This window comes from Podarcis raffonei, chromosome 14, assembly GCF_027172205.1.
Source record: "Podarcis raffonei isolate rPodRaf1 chromosome 14, rPodRaf1.pri, whole genome shotgun sequence".
Taxonomy (NCBI): domain Eukaryota; kingdom Metazoa; phylum Chordata; class Lepidosauria; order Squamata; family Lacertidae; genus Podarcis; species Podarcis raffonei.
In genome coordinates, this window is record NC_070615.1 from 23,968,752 (window position 1) to 23,990,664 (window position 21,913).

A 21,913-nucleotide genomic window follows, 5' to 3' on the forward strand; every position below is an offset into this window, starting at 1 on the left:
TCCTGCCCGCCATTACCTGACGTTTTTGGCTGCTCTTCGCCGCGTCTGCCTTTTGGGTGCCTCATCATCTTCATCATCATCTTCGTCCTCAGACGACTCTGTTTTCCTCCGCCTCTTCCCACGCTGGGGCTTGTGGACCTTTTTCGCAATGGCTTTGCTAGCTGCTCTAAAAAATGAGCATGAAAACAGACCACGGTGTGTATTATACAGAAGCTGAGCAAGGACAGCCATTCCCATCCTTGGTGCCCTCTAGATAAGGCACAGGCAAACTCCGGCCCTCCAGATGTTTGGGACTACAACTCCCATCATCCCTAGCTAACAGGACCAGTGGTCAGGGATGATGGGAATTGTAGTCCCAAATATATGGAGGACCAGAGTTTGCCAATGTTTACTCTAGATGTTGTTGGGACTACATCACTCATCATCCCTGGCTATTAACTGTGCTGTCTGGAGCTAATGGGAGTCCAACAATTGTTTCAACCATTTTATATTTGTGTGGGGTTGTTGTTGTTGTCGGTGGTGGTTTCTATTGAGGGGAGGTGTGTCAGGGAGGAGAGGAGCTGGGGAGAGCAAGGGGACCCAACTGCAGCAGTTGAGGATAGGGGGAGGTAAGCCCAGTCTCCTCTGGGAGCCTCAAGCCCAGCCAGGGAAGGGCAGGAAAATTTTCATTTCCTGAACATATATGTAGGTCAGGCTGCTTGTTAAAAGAGCCCAGAAGCAGAGTCTATGGGTGGGTGAGGGAAGCATGGAAAACCCAAGGAAGGCAGCACCCCCCCCAACCCCTTCTTACCTCCTCAGGACAGGTCTCCGAGCTTTTATTTTCTTCTGCTCTGGTTCGCTTTCTGCGCTGGTGCCTTGTTCCTGTCCGTCTTCCTCCTCACCATCGTCCTCAGAGCCCTCCCTCTTCCATCGTTCCCTAGATTTATAAGCAAAACGCCAACAAGGGTTATCATTATAATGTCCGGTTCTGGAGGGAACACACAACATGCCAGGAGCACAAGCACCCCTGCAGCTCTAGAGAAGTTGAGTTGGTGACCCAAGGTCCTCCTTGTTTTCTCCTTTTTACTGAGATGTGGAACAAAACATTTGCAGAGCCCCTCTTGTCAAATCTGCCAGGATGATCGGATGCGTTTTATGTCCTTTCGCTCCTCTCAGATCAAAAGGCATCTATCATGCTCGGTGTGGCCAAGTACTAAGCTGCAAGCAAGGGAAAACCCACCAGGAACTGACCCCAGACATTTTGCCACTTTTCCTCTTTGGAGTTTGTGATGTGAACACAGCAAAATGTTGACACTCATTTTATTTCATTCTATGGCGTTTTTATGTACAGTGGTATCTCCAGTTGCGGAAGGGATCCATTCCAGAGCTCCAGGTTTTTGCAACCGGAGGGACCGCTTCTGCATGTGCACGGCAAAAACCCAGAAATATACATCCGGTTTGCTGCTTACATATCCTGAAGTTTACATAACCGGAAGGATACATAACCGGAGGTACGACTGTACTTGATTTTTCTCTTTTTACTCTATTATACACATTAGGATAATGTGCTCTATGTGCCTCTTGACCATTACACTAAGAAATACCACTGATATAGAGTTCCTGGTCTTCAGCCAGGGGCTCAGCACTCCAAAGCGGGTCACAGCTTGGCCTGGGTGGAAGACTGCACTGAAAAACATTACCACCACTCCTTTGGCTAGAACTTTCCCCCTGCCTTTTTTCCTTTTTAAAAACAAAACAACAACAAGAAGGAGGGCTCTTGGCTTTTAGAGTGAGGAAAAAGTTGCATCATCCAAAATTCTCTCTTCTGTGCAACTGTTACACAGAAGATGTCCCCTTTTGCATCTAGAGCATGAATGGAGACCTGTAGCCTTCCAGATATTGTTAGACTTTAGCATGGCCAATGGATCAAAGGATAGTGGGAGCTGTAGCTTGAAAACATCTGGAGGGCTATATGATCCCCCTGCCCTAGAGAAGGAGAGAAAGGCATATGAGGTCGAAACATTAAAAACAATATAGCCCATGTTATAGGCTATCACACCTAAAAATGCTTGACTGGCTTCCCTGCAGAACAGGGGTGACTAACCTGTGGTTTTTCAGATATTTCTGAACCCTAATTCACATCAGCCACAGTCAGCACATTCAATGGCCAGGGATGATAGGAGCTGGAGTCTAACATCTGGAACAGGGTTTCCAAACTGGGGTTTCCAGCTGTTTTTGGACTATGATTCCCATCATCCCTGACCACTGGTCCTGCTAGCTTGGGATGATGGGAGTTGTAGTCCCACAACAGCTGGAGAGGAGACCTAAGTTTGGGAAACCCTGATCTGGAAGATCATAGGCTAGCCACCTGTGCTCTAGAGCAGGCATAGCCAAAGTGGTGCCCCCCCGTTGTTGATGGGGTACAACTCCTGCCAGCCTCAGCCTGCATTGCCATTAGTCAGGGATGATGGTAGCTGTAGTCTGCAACATCTGAAGGACCTGGCATTGGCTACCTCTGCTCTAGAATGTCCCAAATGGTGCTCTGAGTAGACACACAATTCATATGTGGGCTGCACAGAGGACATAAAGAATACGGCCATGGCACTGCATCAACATTCCCCCAACCCAGTGCCCTCTGGATGTTGCTGGACTACAATGTCCATCATCCCTGACCACTGGCCATGTTGGTTGGGGCTCATGGGAGTTGGAGTCCAGCAATATCTGGTGAGTACCAGTTTGAGGGTGGCTGTATTAATCTCACGGTTGTGGGTTCGAGCCCCATGTTGGGCAAAAGATTCCTGCATTGCAAGGGGTTGGACTAGATGACGCTTGTGGTCCCTCCCAACTCTACAATTCTATGATTCTACTATGTTCAAGAGGGATTAACATTTCAAGCATAAAAGGTTGGTAAGAACCCTCCTGAAAAAGGAACTCAGCGAGCACGGTGTTTAGTGTGACTGCCCATGTTTTTTGGAACAGCATTCCTGTTGAGATTATGACAGCCCACTCTCCGCCTAGCTGTACTTTCTGGAATCAATGGATGACATTTTTGTTCCAACAGGTTTTCTCAGCTGGACAAATGGGCCTTTGCAATGAGGATCAATTTGTTAGGGTTTTAGTCTTGTTATAAATGCATTTGTTGTTTTTTGTGTTCTTAGCTGTTTTTAATATTCTTATGTGTAAGTTGCCTTGAGGTGGTGGTTTAGAATGTGATTAATCAATCAATCAATCATAGTAATAAGGATGCAGAGTTTTACAGGGCCCTCAAAACTTACGTTCTCTTCATTTGCTTTTGGCCTCTTCTTTTGGGGCTTTCGCTCTCAGACTCGCTATTTCCCTTAAACGAAAAAGGAGAGAGGAAGGGGAACCATGAACGAGGCTGGTCGCAGGAGGCCAACCTTGCTGCTGCAGCAGCTGAATGCTCACCGTCAGCTTACGGTGGTCAGACATGGAAGTCGTTCACACCCAAACTGCAAAAGCAGCAACACCAAACTACTCGGGACAAAACAATAGTAAGATGGCTCTCCTTGCCTAAGCAAAAAAATAAAAAAGCTGCCATTTGGGCAAGCACCTGAACGCCTGCAGCCCTGACCCAAAAAGAAGGTCTATTCTGCTACAGGTGCACAAATGGGTGAAGAAGGAGGTACACAGCAAGGAATAAAACCCACAAAAGATAAGGAGACTAAAATGAGTAACAGAACAGAACCAAGTGCACAAGGCAATCTATCAATAACCTTTACGCTGTCTTGTACAGAGTCAGACCCTTGGTCCATCTCATTCAGTATTGTCTGCACTGACTGGCAGCAGCTCTCCATGGTTTGAGGCAGGAAGCATTTCCAGCCCTATCTGGAGATACTGGGGATTGAACCTTGGACCTTCTGCATACCAAGCAAATGATCTACCACTGAGCTACGGCCTTTCCCCACGTGACTCTGACAACCTCTCTAAGGGGCATGGGCTTCCATGTCTAAAGAAGTTTGTGACGGGCTAGGCTCTAGATCAGAGCTGGCCCAATTCAGCCTCCCAAACAATTTGTTTCCATTGCCTCTCCTCACTTCTCCAGTTTGTCAGTGGCAGCAAAAATAAAAATAAATGCATAAAGAGTACTAGGGTAGGCAGAAATATCTCCACCCAGTGGAGCACCCTGATTATGCCCCCTCCCCCTTCATGAGATGAATCATTTGATGAGCAAGAGCGAAAAGGAAAAACCCTCCTCAGCTGATCCACAAAGATGAGGAGGGCAGCTGGGTTTCTTGTGTGTGAGGACACATCCATCACTAGCATGTAGCCCCCAAAGGCTTTTCCAAGGCTGAATTTTGTCCCTTGGGAAGAAGAGGGTCAGCCACCCCTCTCCAGAAAGTTCAAACCGTTGTTCTGCAGGACCCCAAAGAAGGAGGCATGTGTTACATACAAGTGCAATTTGCAATTAAAAGGCAAAGAGAAGTAGCTTCTCAACAATGGACAAACACACAGCGCCTTAGCAAGAAAAAACCCCTAGTTGTCCCAGTACTGGCAAGATCCTTGAGAAAGCAATCAACAACCATGGGGGGAGGAATTGAAGAGGGGCAGAAGCAAGAGTCATATGACAGGGGATAGGGAGATGGCCGAGAAGGGGGTGTGAAAGCTCAGTGTTGTCTCCACGGGTAGGCAGCAGCTCTCCGGGGTTTGAGGCAGGCACATTGGGGGCAAAAAAACCCAAAACAGAATGAAAAAGGGCTTTGCAGAGTTCAAAGGCGAGGGAACATGCTTATTCGCCATCACTTACATCCTTGATTTGGGCGTTGAACTGCTGGACCCTTGGAGTCCTTTCCAACCTTACAGTTCTATGGCTCTGTGATGTGAACCATTTGCTTACTTTAAGCAACCTTCACCTAACAAGAACCCCTAATGCTTGACATGTCAGCCAAACCTAAGCAAGCCCCCTTTTGCAAGCACCAACATGCACCAACATACAGGCCCAGGCTTGTCAACTTCAATGCTCCCTGCCCCAAAACACGAGGCAGTCCCACCTGCCAGCTACCGATCACCACAAAGCTTCTGTGCTGTGCTGGTGGGCATGTCTCACCCTTCGTTGGCACTCACTGCTGCAGATAAGAGCCTCGCCAACAAAAGCCGGTCTCAGGCCAAGGTTTGCTTCAGGTCCTGGCTGTCTAAGGCCACTCCTATCAGGGAGCTGTCATCCAAAATACAGTATCTGGAGGCCAGAGGCTGAACTCAGAGCTTTGTCAACAGGCAAGAAGCCTAGTAGGGCATCTCGTGCCCGGCCCGTCCTAAGATGGCACTTGCAGAATCCTCCCAACCGCCAACACCCACACAAAAGTGGAGGGTCATGTCACTATGGGTGGGGCAGGAGAGGAGATGAGAAGAAAGTGGCCGATGTGGACCTGAAAACCTTAGAGGTCCTGAGGTCTAATCCAAAACATACCAGCAAAATTAAACCACTGCTAGTGGACATGGAAGAGCTTAGTTTCATTCTGTGGCTTATTTTGGAGAGGGGTCCTGCCCCACCTTCCCTAACCTTCGCCTACACACCCGTTGTGTCTATTTCAGACTTTTTCAGGCCAAAACAAGAGGTCTCGTTTCCACCCATACGACTCCTCACATGCTTGTAGGTGTTGTCTCCTTCATTTTTATTTTGTGTACATTATAATGAAGAAAAGAGCACCTTTTTTAAATGCAAGACAAATGAGGTAAGACAGCAAGGGATCTTCTAGGATTACATGGGCAAAACAGCAGCGGGAAATGGACTGGGAGGGGGCAATTTCAATTAGAAAGTTGCCCGGGGGGGGGGGGAGTTTAAGTGCCCCTTTTTGTCCTGTTCCAATCAGATAAGGAGACTATCCTGATACCGAACTTGGGGGTGGGAGACAGCTAAGAGAAGACTGAATATGTATTCCCAGCATCTCATCTATGTTCCAGTTAGAAACATGTTTCATGTCTTCTGGGATTTTGTGCAAATTCACACAGGTGAAGGTGTTCCTTCGCTGAATGGTGTTGGTTTAAAAAACATAAAGTGAGACAGAATTCCCAGAACAGCCTAAATGCCTCTTGTTTAGCAACCACAGTGTCTACATGCAGAAATTTTGCATCAGCTCGGTTTAACTGATTTGAACTCCATCCATGGCTGAAGGAGGCTGGTGTTAACATACTGGCCTGGTTCCCACAAAGTGCTGGGGCAAACTATGGCTTAAGGCAAGCGAGCAAGCATGCTGGCGCACAGTGACAAAACTGCAGCCGCTTCGCTACTTGCACAGGTTGGGCTTAGCACTATGTCCCAACCCGGCGCTGGGCTTTGTGTCGCTCCAAACAAACCACAAGCTGCAACCGAGATTTGTTCTCGGCTTACTGCTTGCGATTCCTTTGAAGTGAGACCAATCCCGAACCCAGGTTGGGACACAAAACCAAGCCAAACCATCGCTTGGTGGCAGGAGCGAGGGAGCAGTAAATCTCCCACAACTTCCTACCTGTGCGTCAGCACAACTTCCCCATTCCTTGTTCCATGGAAGGAAGCCTCTGTTCCATGTGGTGAACTATGGGCCTACTCTGCGTTTCCACCTCCATTTCAGAAGGGAAGAGGAGCGTTCTTTTTTGGGTTTTACAATATTGTGTGGTATAAGCAAAAGTTTCCTACTGAATGACACATATGTGTGTATTTTTTTGTTTTTGTTTTCAACTCTTTGTCTTACAGCATAGCCAATGGCAATGGAGGAAATGGGCCCAATAGTTACGAGACCACATAATATTGTAAAACAAAAAAAGGACAGGACTTACCTGAGCCCCTAGAGGGCGCTGCTTTCGTCTGCAGCGGAGATCTGAGGTGGGTGTGACATCACCAGCACAGTGCATGCTGGGCCATCGTTACAGAGAGAGCCTAGTATTGGCAGAACTTGGGAAAAAGGAAAACAAAAGCTGGCATAAATGGCATGCTAACAGCCCACTGGATCTGACCTTTCTTGGGGGACGGGGAGGGAGGATCTGTGGATTTCTGTCAATAATGGGGAACCTGGCACCCTCCAGACTTTCTTGGAATCTGCCTCCCAGTAGCCCCCACCAATGTGGATGATGATCAGTGTTGATAAGAGTTAAGAAGATAAGAAGAACCCTGGTGAATAGGCCAAAGGCCCATCTAGACCAGCATGCTGTTCTTACAGTGACCTATCAGATGCCTTTGAGAAGCACACAAGCACGACCTGGATGGAACAGCCCTCTCCACACTTGAAATTCTCAGTGACTGGTATTCAGAGGCATAATGTGGCATCCTGGCCAGTAGCCACTGATAGCCATTTCTTCAATTAATCCTCTTTTGAAGCCATCCAGGTTGGTGGCCCTCACTATCTCTTGTGTGGCCCTCACTATCTCATTGTTCACTTATGTCCTGTGTGCATGGCTGGAAGTCTGGCAGCCTCTGAAGGGCCACAGGCAACCTGATCACCCCTAAAGCAAACAACTACAATGGTCTGCAAAGCGTCTCCTGGCTTTCTCATTTCCCATCTCATAATGAAAACTAGGAAGTTTGGGAGGTGGAGAAGTTGAAATGGAGGGGGGCACCATCTATGATAGTAGGATCACTAAGTATCATAGGACAGGAAGGGAGCAACAATCTGGCCACAGAGTACTGCAGAAAAATGGGTGCCATGGTTGATTAGTATGGAAACGGGGTGCATCTCTTTGCCAGCATCTTGAGACCCGGCTCAGTGTGATGGTTGGGAGACCGAGAGTCAAATTCTGCCTCCACCATTAACTCACTCAGTGAGCAAGTCTGTTTTCCCTCATCTGTAATATGGGGAATGAGAATACGGGCTTACCATTATTGTGAAAGTTATAAAACAAAACACGGAGGCAGCTCTAAGGCTTTGGCACTCGGCAGGCAGCACCATTGTAAAGGACGCTTGGTTGCTTAATTACTGTTGTGAGGCAATAAGAGGAAGGGATGTTGGACCACCCGCATCTGGGACTTGGGAGGGGGGGTCTCCCCAGAGCAGCAGAAAAAGGAGGGGAAGTTGGGTGGACAATAGCGGGGAGCATTTGCTTAAGCACTTTCCTTGCGTCCACACACAAACACCCCATGCATACTGCTTTTACAGAGTAAAACACAACTGGTATTTGTGGAAAGTGTTGGGCAGTCAAGCGGGAGAAACACTGCAGAATGCAGATATATATACTGTAGGGATAGAGAACCTGTGGCCCTCAAGATGCTGATACACAGGTAAAGGCTATTTTGTGTGAATCCGATTGACACGCAACCGCCAACACGAACCATGACCTGGAACGCAACTCCCACACAAACAGGGAATTGCCTGTACTCCAACACCCATCAGCCCCAATTTGCATGGCCAATAGTCAGGGTTTCTGGGAGTTGTAGTCCAGGAGTATATGGAGAGCCACAGGCTCCCTATCCCTAACCTGAATAGACAAGTGTGTGTTTGACCTTATGTGTTAGTATGTGAGTTTGTCCTGATGGTCAGATCTTAAATCCAGAAGTGCTTATTATAAAAATGTAAACTGCCTCGAGGGTTTTAGCAGGTAGACTGTATAAAAAGGTAGGAAACAAGACAATCTCTGGCACCACCTTTTTTATGAATGTAAGAACAGCCTGGCAGCTGGATCAGACCAGCAGGCTATCTAGTCCTGCAACATGCTCTCAGATGCATCTGAGAAGCCTGCAAGCAGGATATGAATGCCACAGCACTTTCCCTCGCTTGTGCATCCCAGCAACTGGTCCTTAGATGCATGCCAGCTTTGACCCTGGAGATGCAACACAAGTCAGTGTGCTATCAAGTTGCACACTGAGGAAAACCAAATCTAATCAAAACTCAGCTCCGAGTTGGCCGCAAGTGGCCAAGAACAATAATTTGCATTTTGAGACAAATTCTCAACCGTGGGTGCCTGATGCTAGGCACCTAAATCCATATATAGGCACCCAAGCATAAATGGACCCATTTTCAGAGGACTCCCGAATGGGAGATGCGGGTGCCGCTTATATTTTCAGGTGCTTGAATATAAATTTAGGTGCCTACCTTTGGGTTTCCAACTTGGACATTTTCAGTGTGACTCTGAACTTTCCTGAGCCTCATTTTCTCCATCTGTAAAAAACAGAAGGCGAAACCACTGCTTACCCTCCTTACAAATTGGTAGGCTGTGGGGGAATATTGAAGGGAGGGGGGAGGAAAAAGCAACTCACAAAATGGACAGCAAATAAAAGGTCGCAAGTTCCAGAACCACATTGTTCTTAGCAGAATTTGATGGAAGGCAGGGAAGGAGAGAAATGTCTCAGCCAACAGATGATTAAAACCCCAAACTGAATTCAAGAGATGACTAATTATCTACAGGTGCGAAAGGGAGGTAAATGGTTTAGTGAAGTGAAACATCATGCAAACACACACCCCTACATACACACAAAATGAATTCATCTCAATGGTGCCCCTCTGAGGTTCCAAGCACAGCCGTTCCTGCAATCATTTCCCCAGCATTTACATCACAACCACATCAGACTTCCAATTCTGATTGTGCAACTGAAACTTTTTAACCATAACATTGAAAGTTCAGGGGCATTCCACGGGCGCTGCTTGCTCAGGTCAGACTGCAGGAATGGCGCATGGTACGACCAATGGGAAAATGCAGCTGCCATGGCGCCACCTCTGTTTCAAAGGCAACACTGAACAGAATGGCTTGGCCATTCCCATTAATGTCTTTCCCCTCCTCTTTATCCTCCCTCCCCTTACCTCTTCATTTATATTAAAGCGCGAGGGCTCCTGCCTGCTTCGGTTCGACCTCCTCACCCCATAAACATCTGGATATTCTTCCCACATCTGCAAAATAAATAATAATCATGTTTGTACTGCATCCTTCATCCATGGATTCAGGGCAGTCGACAGATGTTCCCTCTTTCTTATGCTCCCAAGAACTCTGCAAGGCTAGAAGCGAGAATGGTGAGACACCAATGGCTTCCTCTTGTCACTTACAACCAGGGATCAGTACTCAAAAGAACTTCATTATTATTATTATTATTATTATTATTATTAATTGAATTTATATACCGGCCTCTACCCACAGGTCTCAGGGCGGTTCACAGGATAAAATCAGAATATAAAATCGCAAAAGTACATAATCAAAATAAAAACAACAACATGGAGGTTCAACTCCACCATCACGGCCAGCAACAGCTAACATACCAAGGCTTTGTGATTTTGCCCAATCTGCTTTTAAAGGCATGTTGTTGTCACCTGCCATCACTCATATGCTAAATAAATAATGAGTAAACAAAATTATCTTGTGGCAGTGAGTTCCACAGACTGATTACAAGCTCCTTGCCTCTGCCCCTATATTGGTACCATCTGATGCAATGCCGGCACTCAAGGATGGCTTGTGGCTTCCAATAGTGGCAAATGCTTGACTGCTGTCAGAAGAGGATGCTGGATTAGATAGGCCTTTAGCCTGATCCAGCAAAGAAACCCTTAAATTCTTATCTAACAAAAGTAGGAATAGCATGGAGTGTGTGGATTTTGCAAGCCCACCTCTTCTTCAAGACAGAATTTCCTGCAAATTCTTTCAAATTCTGCAGACCTTTAATACATTCCTCGTTCTATGTCTTTTCCCTGCCACTTTTTTTATTTTATTTTAACGCATCATGACTAGCTCCTTGCAAACCTTCCAATCAAACTGTCCCTTCTTTTCAGAATTTCCTTCAGCGGTTCAAAGTACCGAAGAGGCAACTCAGCCAAATTCCAACGACACACAAAAGAATCCAGAAGGGTACACAATTCAGGCTTTGCCAAGTCATTGCCCTCCAGATCTTTTGGACTACAACTCCCATCAGCCACAGCCAGCAGGTTGGCAAAGGCAGATGAGTATCAGGATATCAAACCAAAACTTGAAACCCCAGAAACAGAAGACCTTGTAGTAGATGGCAAGAGACCAGGCTGTGCTTTGCCACCTCCACCAAATGCCACTCAACTGAGTGAGGCATACCCACCAGCAAGAGAACAACATACTTTTTTGACATCGGCGAGCCTTTCTTTCTTGGATGTTGGTTTCTCCTTGGCTTCCAGAGGCGTCTGCTGAGATTTTGAGCCCGTCGAGCCGCTTTCGGATTCAGACTGGCTTTCGGAAGTCTCCGAGCTGCTGTTGGATTCGCTCCCATGCTCGCTTCCTTGCTCGCTGTCAGACTGGCTGGCCGAGTCAGACCCCGAGGCCTCTTCTGATGCTGAGTGACTTGTGGAGGAAGAAGAGAGGGTTTCATCATTGTCAACCATCTTGCAAGTTCACACACTTAAGACCTGTTGAAGCTGCCCAGAGTGGTTGGGGCAACCCGGTCAGATGGGCAGGGTATAAATAATAAAGTTATTGTTGTTACAGTGGTACCTCGGGTTACATATGCTTCAGGTTACATACGCTTCAGGTTACATACGCTTCAGGTTACAGACTCCGCTAACCCAGAAATAGTACATCAGGTTAAGAACTTTGCTTCAGGATGAGAACAGAAATCGGGCTGCGGCGGCGCGGTGGCAGGAGGCCCCATTAGCTAAAGTGGTACCTCAGGTTAAGAACAGTTTCAGGTTAAGAACAGACCTCTGGAATGAATTAAGTACTTAACCCGAGGTACCACTGTATTATTCTTAAGCAGGTGTTAGTCACCTAGTGTGCTTCAGGTGCTGTTGGACTACCATAAAATATCAATAACTTCCCTTCTTCTCTTTCCATGGTTCATTTTGCATAACATAAATCCCTGCATATTTTATATAAACTAAACCATTCAGTATTCCATTATTACATCCATCAAAACTTATTTACACTGTTGAATTTATCTTAATGTTGCCAACGTTTTCGAATGTACACAATTTCCCCCCATATATTCAATAAACATTTTCCAATCTGCTTTAAACATATGTTCTTCTTGTTCTCTTATTCTATGAGTTAGGTTCGCAAGCTGCGCATATTGCATCAATTTAAGTTGCCATTCTTCTTTGGTTGGGACCTCGCTCGTTTTCCATGGGAAAGGCGGTTTTAGATTGTAAGCCTGAACTGCTCTAAGTGGCCTTGTTTTGTTTTTGTTTTGCTAAAGTGGGTACGTGATAGTATAGCATCAAAATATAGTTTTTATTTGCAGGAAACAGACAGATATCTTTTCAAAATCCAACACTGCTATGAGTTGTTTCTTTCCAATGTATTTCTCATCAAAAAAAATTTGTTGTGGTACAAGCAATTTTTTTCTCCTGAAAGTGTGGCCCAAAGAGAAAGAAAGTTCAAGAACCACTGCCAACTGCATTTTTTGTGATTTTTTTAAGAAAGGGGGAGGGGGAGGTTATAAACTAAGAAATACTTCAAATCCAAAGATTTGTGGCTAAAATACAAAATGACTTTAAACTGATATCTGGCACAGAGGTTGGAATGTTATTCCAGCAAGATTTAATACAATATTTAAAAAATAAAATACAAGTTGAATTCTTTTAATATGAGAGGGAAAAGGTCAAAAACACAAAATGCATTTCTTTGGGAAGCTGGCAGAGGGCAATATAGAGGTACTCAGGCAGAGAGGTGCCGGGGAGAACAGAAACAAACAGCTCCAGAGGCAGAGAGCCAGAAGCCATTTTAAAATATTCTCTGCTCCTCTCTCCACCATCTTATAGATCTCCCTGCGTTGTTTTCTTCACTGATAACCCAAAGGGAAGAAGTGTGTTGTGAAAAGCACAATTAAACAGAAGGGCCTTTGAAAAACACTTGAGAGGACAGAAGGCAAATTTAAGAAGAGGATGGTCTCCAGAAAAATGTGCAGAGGATTCGGACAGCTGCCTGCATCACACTAGCTGCTGAACTGGACAGCAGCTATGTATTCACTGCCTGTTTCGGAGCATGGAACAAGGAAGCTGCCTCATACTTTGTCCATCTAGCTCAGGGTTGTCTACACTGACCAACAGAGGCTCTTCAAAGTGCCAGGAGTTCTGACTCCAGCTGTTTAAACAGAGGGTGGGTGTTTTTCCTAGTCTACCTGGAGATGCTGAGAATTGCACCTGCAACTTTCTGCACTCAGAGCAAACGCCCCACCAGTGAACTGCAGCCCTTTCCTAGACAGAGGAAGCTGCCTTGTACCAAGTCAGATCATTGGTCCATCAACTCAATATTGCCCACACAGACTGGCAGCAGTTCTCCAGGGTTTCAGACAAGAGGGTGTTCTAGGCACCGAGCCTGGGCTTTGGCATGCAGATCAGTTGCTCTACCAATGAACTATGGCACTTCCCTCCGTTATCTCTTTGGGGGAACTAGAGAAGGGGATATTCAAACTGCAACAAATATATGTTCCTAAGCCCTCCTGTTAGAATATTCCATTCCACCTTAAGTACAGGCATGATTGTAGTGTGTCACATGCCTGTTTACACTCCAGCAGAGCTTGCTGGGAACTTCCGCCTATGCTGCTTGCTTTGGACATGAAGGGGAGAAGACATGTTTTTCCTTTTGTCCTGATGTATGCTGAATAAACTGTGTATAAATACGCTCAACACAGCCTCTCCCTGCCACTTCTGTTGCGCAGCGTTATTTACTCTGCTGAGTGTGCGTGCCCAGCTTCTGAAGGCTTCTGAAGCTAGCAGTTTCATACTGATCCAAGGACTGGAATCGCCCAACACACCGGCCGGTGGGCTGGGGCCTGCCAATTGCCCTTGATTCCTTTATTGTGATCATCAAGTGTTCTGAACTAACCAGGGGAGTCGCCCCCATGTTTAGTTGCTTAATCCTCAGTGTCTTGACTGATTCAGTTGAGACACAGAATCATAGAATTGTAGAGTTGGAAGCGACCATGGGGGTCATCTAGACCAACCCTCTGTAATGCAGGAATCTTTTGCCCAAGGTGGGGCTTGCACCCATGACCCTGTGAGTAAAAGTCTCGTGCTCTTTCCACTGAGCTACCCCAGGTCCCCCAAACTCTCCATATGTAAGGCTGCTGAGTTTGACATGAAGTCTTGGGGTCTTTGGAGGGAAAGAGTAAAAGAAGCAATGTGGTTGAGCAGTTGAGTGTTGGAACAAGAAGCAAAGCGAGCCGTGTTCAAACTCTCCATAAATATCCCTGGGTAACACGTACATCTAACCTACTTCACAGGGTTGCTGTGAGGGTGAAACAGGAGCGGGAGTCATGGACGCAGGCAGCAAGGCTAAAGGATGTTACATATCAAAACTGGCAGTAAATAAAACTAGGTCAGGGGCAGCCCATGCAGTGAGCGCCAGAATGTTAGCACTTAAATAGAGAAGAAAACCTGATAACTGAGGAAAATGAACAAAACAGTACAATCCGAGGAGAAAGGAATAAGAGATTTTCTTTCTTAGTTCAGGTATTTTACATAGAAGGAAGGTACTCAACCAAATGTACAGAGGTAAAACTCCCTCAGAACTATACAACCAATCAGGGCACATGCTACTACAGTGAAGATCATGCAACTCTACCTGGTTGCTAAGCAACACCTCTGCTGCCACCCCTTGGCTAGTTGACAAATTAACAGAAGTAACCCTTTAAGGTGCACACTGAATGATCCTGGCCTGCTATTGGACTTCCATGTCCAGATACTATAGGACTCCATCTTCCACCAACCCTGGGCAGCATGGCCAGTTGCCAGGGATGATGGACATTGAAGTCCTGCAGCATCTGAAGGTCACCACATTAGCTATGCCACACCTTAAAAGCCTATCAAAACACAACTGTTCCGTTTCACAAGGGAGAAGAAGCTAGCATGTGCCCAGCCATTGTTTGTTTACCTACAACAGGAGTGGGACAACTGTTTTCAGCCCAAGGGCCATATTACCTTCTGGGCAATCTTTCATTGGCCACACACCAGTGGTGGGTTGGGCAGAGGCTGGTTTCTACACAAAGACATCCCTCTTGTGTCTTCCATCCAGACAAGAAAGAGGCATTATCAGAGTTCAAACACATTTTCCAACCAGACAGAAGCAGTCACCAAGAGTGTGGGGAAAAACGGGCCAGTGCTGGGTGCCACCTGGTGAAAGTTCTGAGAGCCACATAGAGCACCCTGGGGCTTGAATTTCACCCTCAGGCCTTTCTTCCTAATCCTAGCTGCAATGCAGGAAGCTGTGGTTGCTCATGTGCGAGGGGAAAGCACTCTGCATGTGCCTAGAGGCACTTTTCTAGTGATTATTCTTCTTCAGCACATTTGTGACGTTCCAAATTGGGACAGGTGAGAGCACGCCAGAATCCCAGTGTCCAAACCACATTCCGCACAAGCGCCCTGCAGGCCCGCGACGCTTTTTCGAGCAGCGAAAAGGCAGGCAGACGTAAGCCCCACACCACCCAAGCCACTGCATTACTCCCAGGAGAAACGTGCAGCTCAGGCATGCTGCAGGCCCCACGGTAAGTGCCACCCTCCACGGTGTGGCACCCAGTGCCCCCTGCCTCCCCTAGCTATGCCTCTGCTGAAGAGGGTCTGGGAATGCTAGCTTAGAGATCAGTTGGTGCTACCAAGCAAAAAGTAGAGTAACCAAAGTTTCAGCTGGCACCCTCCTAGCTGTGAACTGATCTGTAAGAATTACCAGGAGTTTTTCATGGCACAGAGATTAATATCTCCATTTTCCAATTTATACAAATCAATCTGATACTAAAGGCATAAGAGCAGACCAAAGTGTGTGCTTTCTGGGTCAGTGGCAACCCATGTTAGGGAGAAGTGGGGTAAACGTAATTAGAATATACATGGGCTACTTTGTGGTAGATCAGTATCTCAATGGGCTACCTAAAATAAATGATCTAGGGCTGGATAGGTCCGGATTTTCCCGCATATTACCAGGATTTCAAAGGCGGAATTGACGTCCGGAGGGGGATTTCTGAAAGGTGGTACTACAAAATTTTGGGGGGTTTCCAAATTTTGGGGGGGGTTTAACAACTTTCAGGATGCCCTGGTGTTTACTTTTTGAAATAGGGCAACGCTAAATAAGCCAAAATAGTTATTAGGGCAATACCTTTATTAGACCAACCAAAAATGTCCCAAAAATAGTGTGCAAATATTTTGAGTATTTTGTGATCATTTGGTTGATCTAATAAAGATATTGCACTAATAAATGTTTTAGAATTTTTCTTAAGGACCAACAAGTTTTTAAAGTAAATACAGGAAAATAGACAGCATTTGAAAAGGCTCAGCCTCTGCCAAACACAAGAGCCACAGGCAAGATTTAAATGGGACAATGAAGCTACTTTTCCTCCCCAGAGAAATCTAAAGGGTTTTCAGCTTCCTAACACAAACCACATACCGAGCAGTCAAAGGACCTGCAAAATTAGCCACACACCCAGTTCTGTGGTGCATCTTTTGGTAGAAAAGGGGGTTTCCCCTTCAACTGCAGGAAGCTGCTATTAACAAACTTAAAAGTGGTGGTGCACATGCCTGATCTCTGAGTGCATTTCATAAACACGTCTCTCGAGCAATTTCATCCACAATAAAGTTGCTCTGTTTATGTATACTCATCTGAAAATGTAGTAAAGTACTAAACTCAAACTTTGGTTGGTAGGGGTAGCCAAAGTGGTGCCCTCCAGATTTTGTTTGACTCCAACACTCATCGGCCTCAGCCAGCTTGAACGATGAGGATTATGATTTATGATTATCATCATCATCATTATTATTATGATTAAGGAGGCCAGGGCTGCAGATCCATAACTGACGAAACAAAAACATAAAACGTACTAATGACAATTCCAAAGCAGATATAGGCTGGGATAAACATCTCCACTTAAAACAGACTTAGGCATCCTAAGGCCCGTGGGCAGGATGCGGTCCAATCGCCTTTTCAATCCGGCCCGCGGACAGTCCGGGAATCAGTGTGTTTTTACATGAGTAGAATGTGTGATTTTATTTAAAATGCACCTCTGGGTTATTTGTGGGGTCTGCCTGGTGTTTTTATATGAGTAGAATGTGTGCTTTTATCTAAAATGCATCTCTGGGTTATTTGTGGGGCATAGGATTTTGTTCATATTTTTTTTCAAAATATAGTTTGGTCTGAGGGACGGTGGACCGGCCCACGGCTGAAAAAGGTTCATGACCCCTGACTTAAAAGGCTTGTCTTCAGAAGGTACAGAAAAGGTAACAGATACAGCTTCTGTCTGATAATTAACCTGAGGAAAAAAAAATTCTTTCCAGTAGCACCTTAAAGACCAACTGAGTTAGTTCTTGGTATGAGCTTTCGTGTGCATGCACACTTCTAAAGCTCATACCAAGAACTAACTTAGTTGGTCTTTAAGGTGCTACTGGAAAGAAAAAAAATTTTTTGTTTTGACTATGGCAGACCAACACGGCTACCTATCTGTAATTAACCTGAGGGAATTTCCAAGGGTCAGATGCCACAAAGCTCAAGGCCTGGTTCCTGTATTGTGTGAATCGACCTCCTGCTAAGCTGATATCTGCAGAGGACAGTGATGATGGCCCTTCTCTCCTCCAAGGACACCTGAAGGCTCTCTCAAAATGGCCATCTTATTCCACAGATTATCCCTTACAGCGAGATGTGCTTCCAAAGAGTTGAAGCCTGGCTTCTTCAAAAGACCCTTCCTTTGCCATATTGCCCCCATCTAGTCCAGTCCTATCAGCAGAGCAAGGGCACATTCACTCCATACATTTAAAGCATCGGGATGCAACTTTAAACAGCCATGGGTTCCCCTAAAGAATTCTGGAAACTGTGCATCATGAAGGGTGTAGATCAGAGAGCTATGATTCTCAAGAGTACCCCAGTAAAAGCAACTGGCTGTTCAAAGCGGTATCACGGTGCTTTAAATGTATGAATGTAGCCTTAGTGTCATGCAGCAAAAACAAGAGATTTCTTGCGGAACCTTGAAGACTATAGCATAACCTTTCAGGAAGTTCCTTTTCTTTCCCCATGCAACACACTATCACAGCACTCTTTTTCTCATGGTTTGCATTGCTTTTAGGAAACTTTCTCATAACTGTTTTCCTTTGTGCCCGCCCACCCCCAAAAAACCCTCTAGGATCCTCATATTCACCCTCTTTTTCAGTTTCCTAATACATCACACAGGCCCGTTCCCAGACAGCCACTGAATGCAAACTGGAGGGGCCTGACTCCCGAGCATACGCCCCCACAGGCTGCTTTTGCTGCAAGGCCACAAGATTTCCATTGTTCTGTGACATCTGGAGTTTCAACATCCAGAGGGGGAGTTGCTTGGATTTAACCCTGTGAATGTGGCCTCCATCAGGGAATAATAGGTTGCCAGGGATACGGATGTTTTACTGAGTGAACAAAAAGTGCAGCAAAGAAAGAGATCAAGCATAATGGCCCATCACCCCCCCCCCATGATTAAAGAGCATCTCTGACAATGTCAATAGGAAGACTCTTCCCAGTTCACACTCAGGAAAGAGAGAGGGGAAACCAAAGGCTACTTTAGACTCAAAAGATGAAGTAATTCTCCCAGCAATGTGATGGGGGGGGTGGGGAGCATCCCAACAGATGAGAGCTTACTTTCAAGTTACACAATACTTTTTTCAGGCATAAGCATGGGGAGGGGTAGATGGGGAGGGGTTGCATCCAATTGAAATTAACGGCCATTATTAACTTAGGCCCATTTATTTCAGTGGGCCTACTTTTGAGTATAACGTAACTGAATGCAACCAATTTCTGGGTGTGACATAAATTGGGTACACATGACATTTTAAAAACACACTCTTTTCCTCAAAGAATTCTGGACACCGTGGTTTGTTTAAGGGCTGCTAGGAATCGTAACTCTGTGAGGGGTGAACTACATTGCCCAGAATTCTTTGAGGGTGAAAATTTGCTTTGAACGCACGTTGAAGGTGGATAAAACCCAGGCTCAAAGTTACACACACAAAAATTCATGGAAAATGTTAACTTGGTAGAACTTTGTGTTCTTCGAACCCAAACCAAGGAAATTCAGCTTTTAAAATAAATAAATAATAATAATCATCTTGCTTTCAATGACTGCAGAAACTCACAGCCAGAATCTTGAGCAACTATAATCCTAATTAAAGAAGTTGTATCACTTCTTCAAGTTTTTGGTCTGTGGCATCACTGGCCCTGTTAAGAATCTGACCTACCCACAAACCACAACTCTTCACAAGAATCTTGCAAACTCTTGTCTTCTTGAATAGGAAGGGAAACTACGTAAATTGAGTAGGGTTAAGCATAATTTCTGAAATGTGAGCCATCTCTACACACACACACACAAAAAACAAAAACCACACCTCTCACCACCTTTAGGAACAGAAAGGTAGCCGTGTTGGTCTGCCATAGTCAAAACAAAAAAAATTTTTCCTTCCAGTAGCACCTCAGTTGGTCTTTAAGGTGCTACTGGAAGGGGAAAAAATTTTTGTTTTTACCTTTAGGAAGCAACACTGGTGTGGGTCACAGCCCACAATCAAGCACTTCTACTGGAAGCTGGGTCATATAGTATGGAATGGGTGGGGGGGGGGTCATTTCACAATTAGTGACAAAAAAAGGCAAATCAATCTCAAAGAAGCTGAAAGGTAACACTTTTTATGAATGTCCACTAATAAAAAGCACTGCTATTCAGCATCCTTGAGACAGATCTGCCTTTTTTGCCATTTTCATTGGTTGCTTCCTGTTTTCATGCATGTGGTGCAAGTATTTTTTTAGGAACAATAAATGCACAGTGATTGCAAATACAACATTAAATAAACTTGGAAGTTTTGCCAAACACAAATAAACCTGCTAAATTGGATCACTTTCTGAAGCATCAAAAATGTTACTAATATAAGCTGGAAAATTCCCGACGCAACGTTGCCTAGGACAATTTTCCAATTCATAATTTTCCATTAAACCCACATCACCAGGTTTGCTGTAGAATTAAGCCTAACCCTGAACACCTGCTCTGAATGCAGAAGATGAATTCCCAGCATTGCCAGGAGACCGCAGCCCGGAAAGTTAGAGAGCTGCTACCAGTCATTCTATGCTCTATGATCAGAGTGAACAATACTGAACTAGAGGAACCAAAATCAGCCTAGAGTAGCTCCCTATGTTCCCAGGATGCCCGCTTTGCAGATGCCACAAGGGTCTCCCTGAAGTGAAAACAGGTGAAAACAAGCTAGCTCACTACCTATTCCCAATGTATTGTTGCATGCCAACCCAATCTCTGAGTAGTGGGCGATTTCAGGTGCCTACCCAGGGTTCAGTTTCCTGAGAATGAGGATCAGAGGAGACTGTGGTGTATTTAGGACAAGCATAGGCCAACTCGGCCCTCCAGATGTTTTGAGACTACAATTCCCATCACCCCTGACCACTGGTCCTGTTAGCTAGGGATGATGGGAGTTGTAGTCCCAAAACATCTGGAGGGCCGAGTTGCCCTATGCCTGATTTAGGATATATGGCTTATTTACACACATATACAACCTAAACCTATGCTGGAGGTGCTGAAAGCATTAACACCCCAAGGTGGTCTTGCTTCTTCCATAGCCAGAGAGTTGGATTCAAGCAGAAATCACGCATGTCTCTCAGGCTTCCGCCTGCCTCCTGCTTCTAGCTTCTACTCTGGCCTTTGTATTTCTAATTACCAGCCAGTTTGGGGGGGGCACCTATTTCTCCTCTGGCACAGAGCCACTTCCTTTGTTACCTTAATGACCCATACTTAGGGAGCCATTACAAAGAAGCTGGCCTGGCTATTCCAACAAATTAATCCTTGCTTAGATTTTAACCCTTGCTGGATCCAGGGATTAGATGGGATTTGGGCATACAGCCTATCTTCCCTCCAAATTGACAATATCTTACCTGCATTCAGACTGAACTCTTCTGTGCTCCCCTGGAGTTCAGCAAGACCAGGACTGGAATTGGGAGTTTGGTTAGCTAGTCTTTTTGTTTTCACTGCAGTTTTTGATCTTGCTTTTGCACTTCATTTGAACCTTAAAAGTGGCATCTTAAAGGCTTAACATATTTATTGTGGCACAAGCTTTCACAACTAGAGTCCATCAGATGCAAATTCCCTTTGAAATTTGCATTTTTTTCTCTAATCACTGTACTGTTGAACCTGACTTTTTGACTCTGTCCTATTTGAAACTGTCAGCATGCCTGGTGCTTAATTGTTGATTCTTAAAAAAATATTTAATGTGAGCCACTGTGGGCATGGTCTGCTAAAAATAATTAAACCTCAAAAAGATGGAAACAACCCAGGTGCCTAGGCAAATGTGCCTGGAAAGCAATGAATCATTTGTAGACGAGCAGCCTACCAGATTTAAGGTGCACATGTACCAATAGATCAAAATAGTCCTGATAAGAGTAGACAAACCTACTGAATATCACCCACTGGCGTTTACAGTGGTGCCTCGCAAGACGAAAATAATCCGTTCCGCGAGTCTCTTCGTCTAGCGGTTTTCTCGTCTTGCGAAGCAACCCTATTAGCGGCTTAGCGGCTAAAAGGCTATTAGCGGCTTAGAAAAAGGGGGGGGGGAGCGAAAAAAATCGCAAGACGTTTTTGTCTTGCAAAACAAGCCCATAGGGAAATTCGTCTTGCGAAGCGCATCGAAAAACGGAAAACCCTTTCGTCTAGCGAGGCATTCGTCTTGCGGGGCACCACTGTACCATTTCATGTATGAAGTGCCCACAAGACGGATGAAAATTCACAGAGCAATTAAAAACTCGGATCCATATTTTGCCATTTTGGGGTGGTAACAGTTTTGATGACCGAACAATTACAAATTGAGGCAGGGTTACAGGGCACACAAGTTGAAAACCTGCCAGTCTGCAATCAGGTTATTTGTGTACACAGAGCAAGGGCTTTTTTGTTTTCCTGTACTTGTGTTCATTGGCATAAGAGACAATGGCACTTTAAAGTTATGCAGAATGAGGCCATTCCTTTTCTCTTCATTAAACCAGATCCAGTTACTTGGGCTGCTTCTACATTAATTAGCAGCAATTGCTAGCTTGCAAACAGCAAGAATGAGGCCATCTGTGACTCACATCTCAAACAATGGGGAAGTCA

General features: G+C 45.4%; 1 protein-coding gene across 4 annotated transcripts in view; it reads right to left on the reverse strand.

Annotated features, from left to right (window-relative positions):
• CHD2 (chromodomain helicase DNA binding protein 2) overlaps positions 1-21,913 on the reverse strand; it is a 65,289-nt gene that overhangs the window by 36,689 nt on the left and 6,687 nt on the right. For 2 of the 4 annotated variants that reach the window (XM_053365711.1, XM_053365710.1), the window contains exons 3-7: positions 10,971-11,190; positions 9,702-9,788; positions 3,255-3,316; positions 791-916; positions 17-166 (exon numbers count right to left, since the gene is read on the reverse strand). In XM_053365711.1, the coding sequence (XP_053221686.1) occupies positions 17-166; positions 791-916; positions 3,255-3,316; positions 9,702-9,788; positions 10,971-11,190 (645 nt within the window). Of the gene's footprint in view, positions 1-16; positions 167-790; positions 917-3,254; positions 3,317-6,750; positions 6,866-9,701; positions 9,789-10,970; positions 11,191-21,913 lie in introns of those variants that run through there. The other 2 variants (XM_053365714.1, XM_053365713.1) reach the window with 2 other exon arrangements.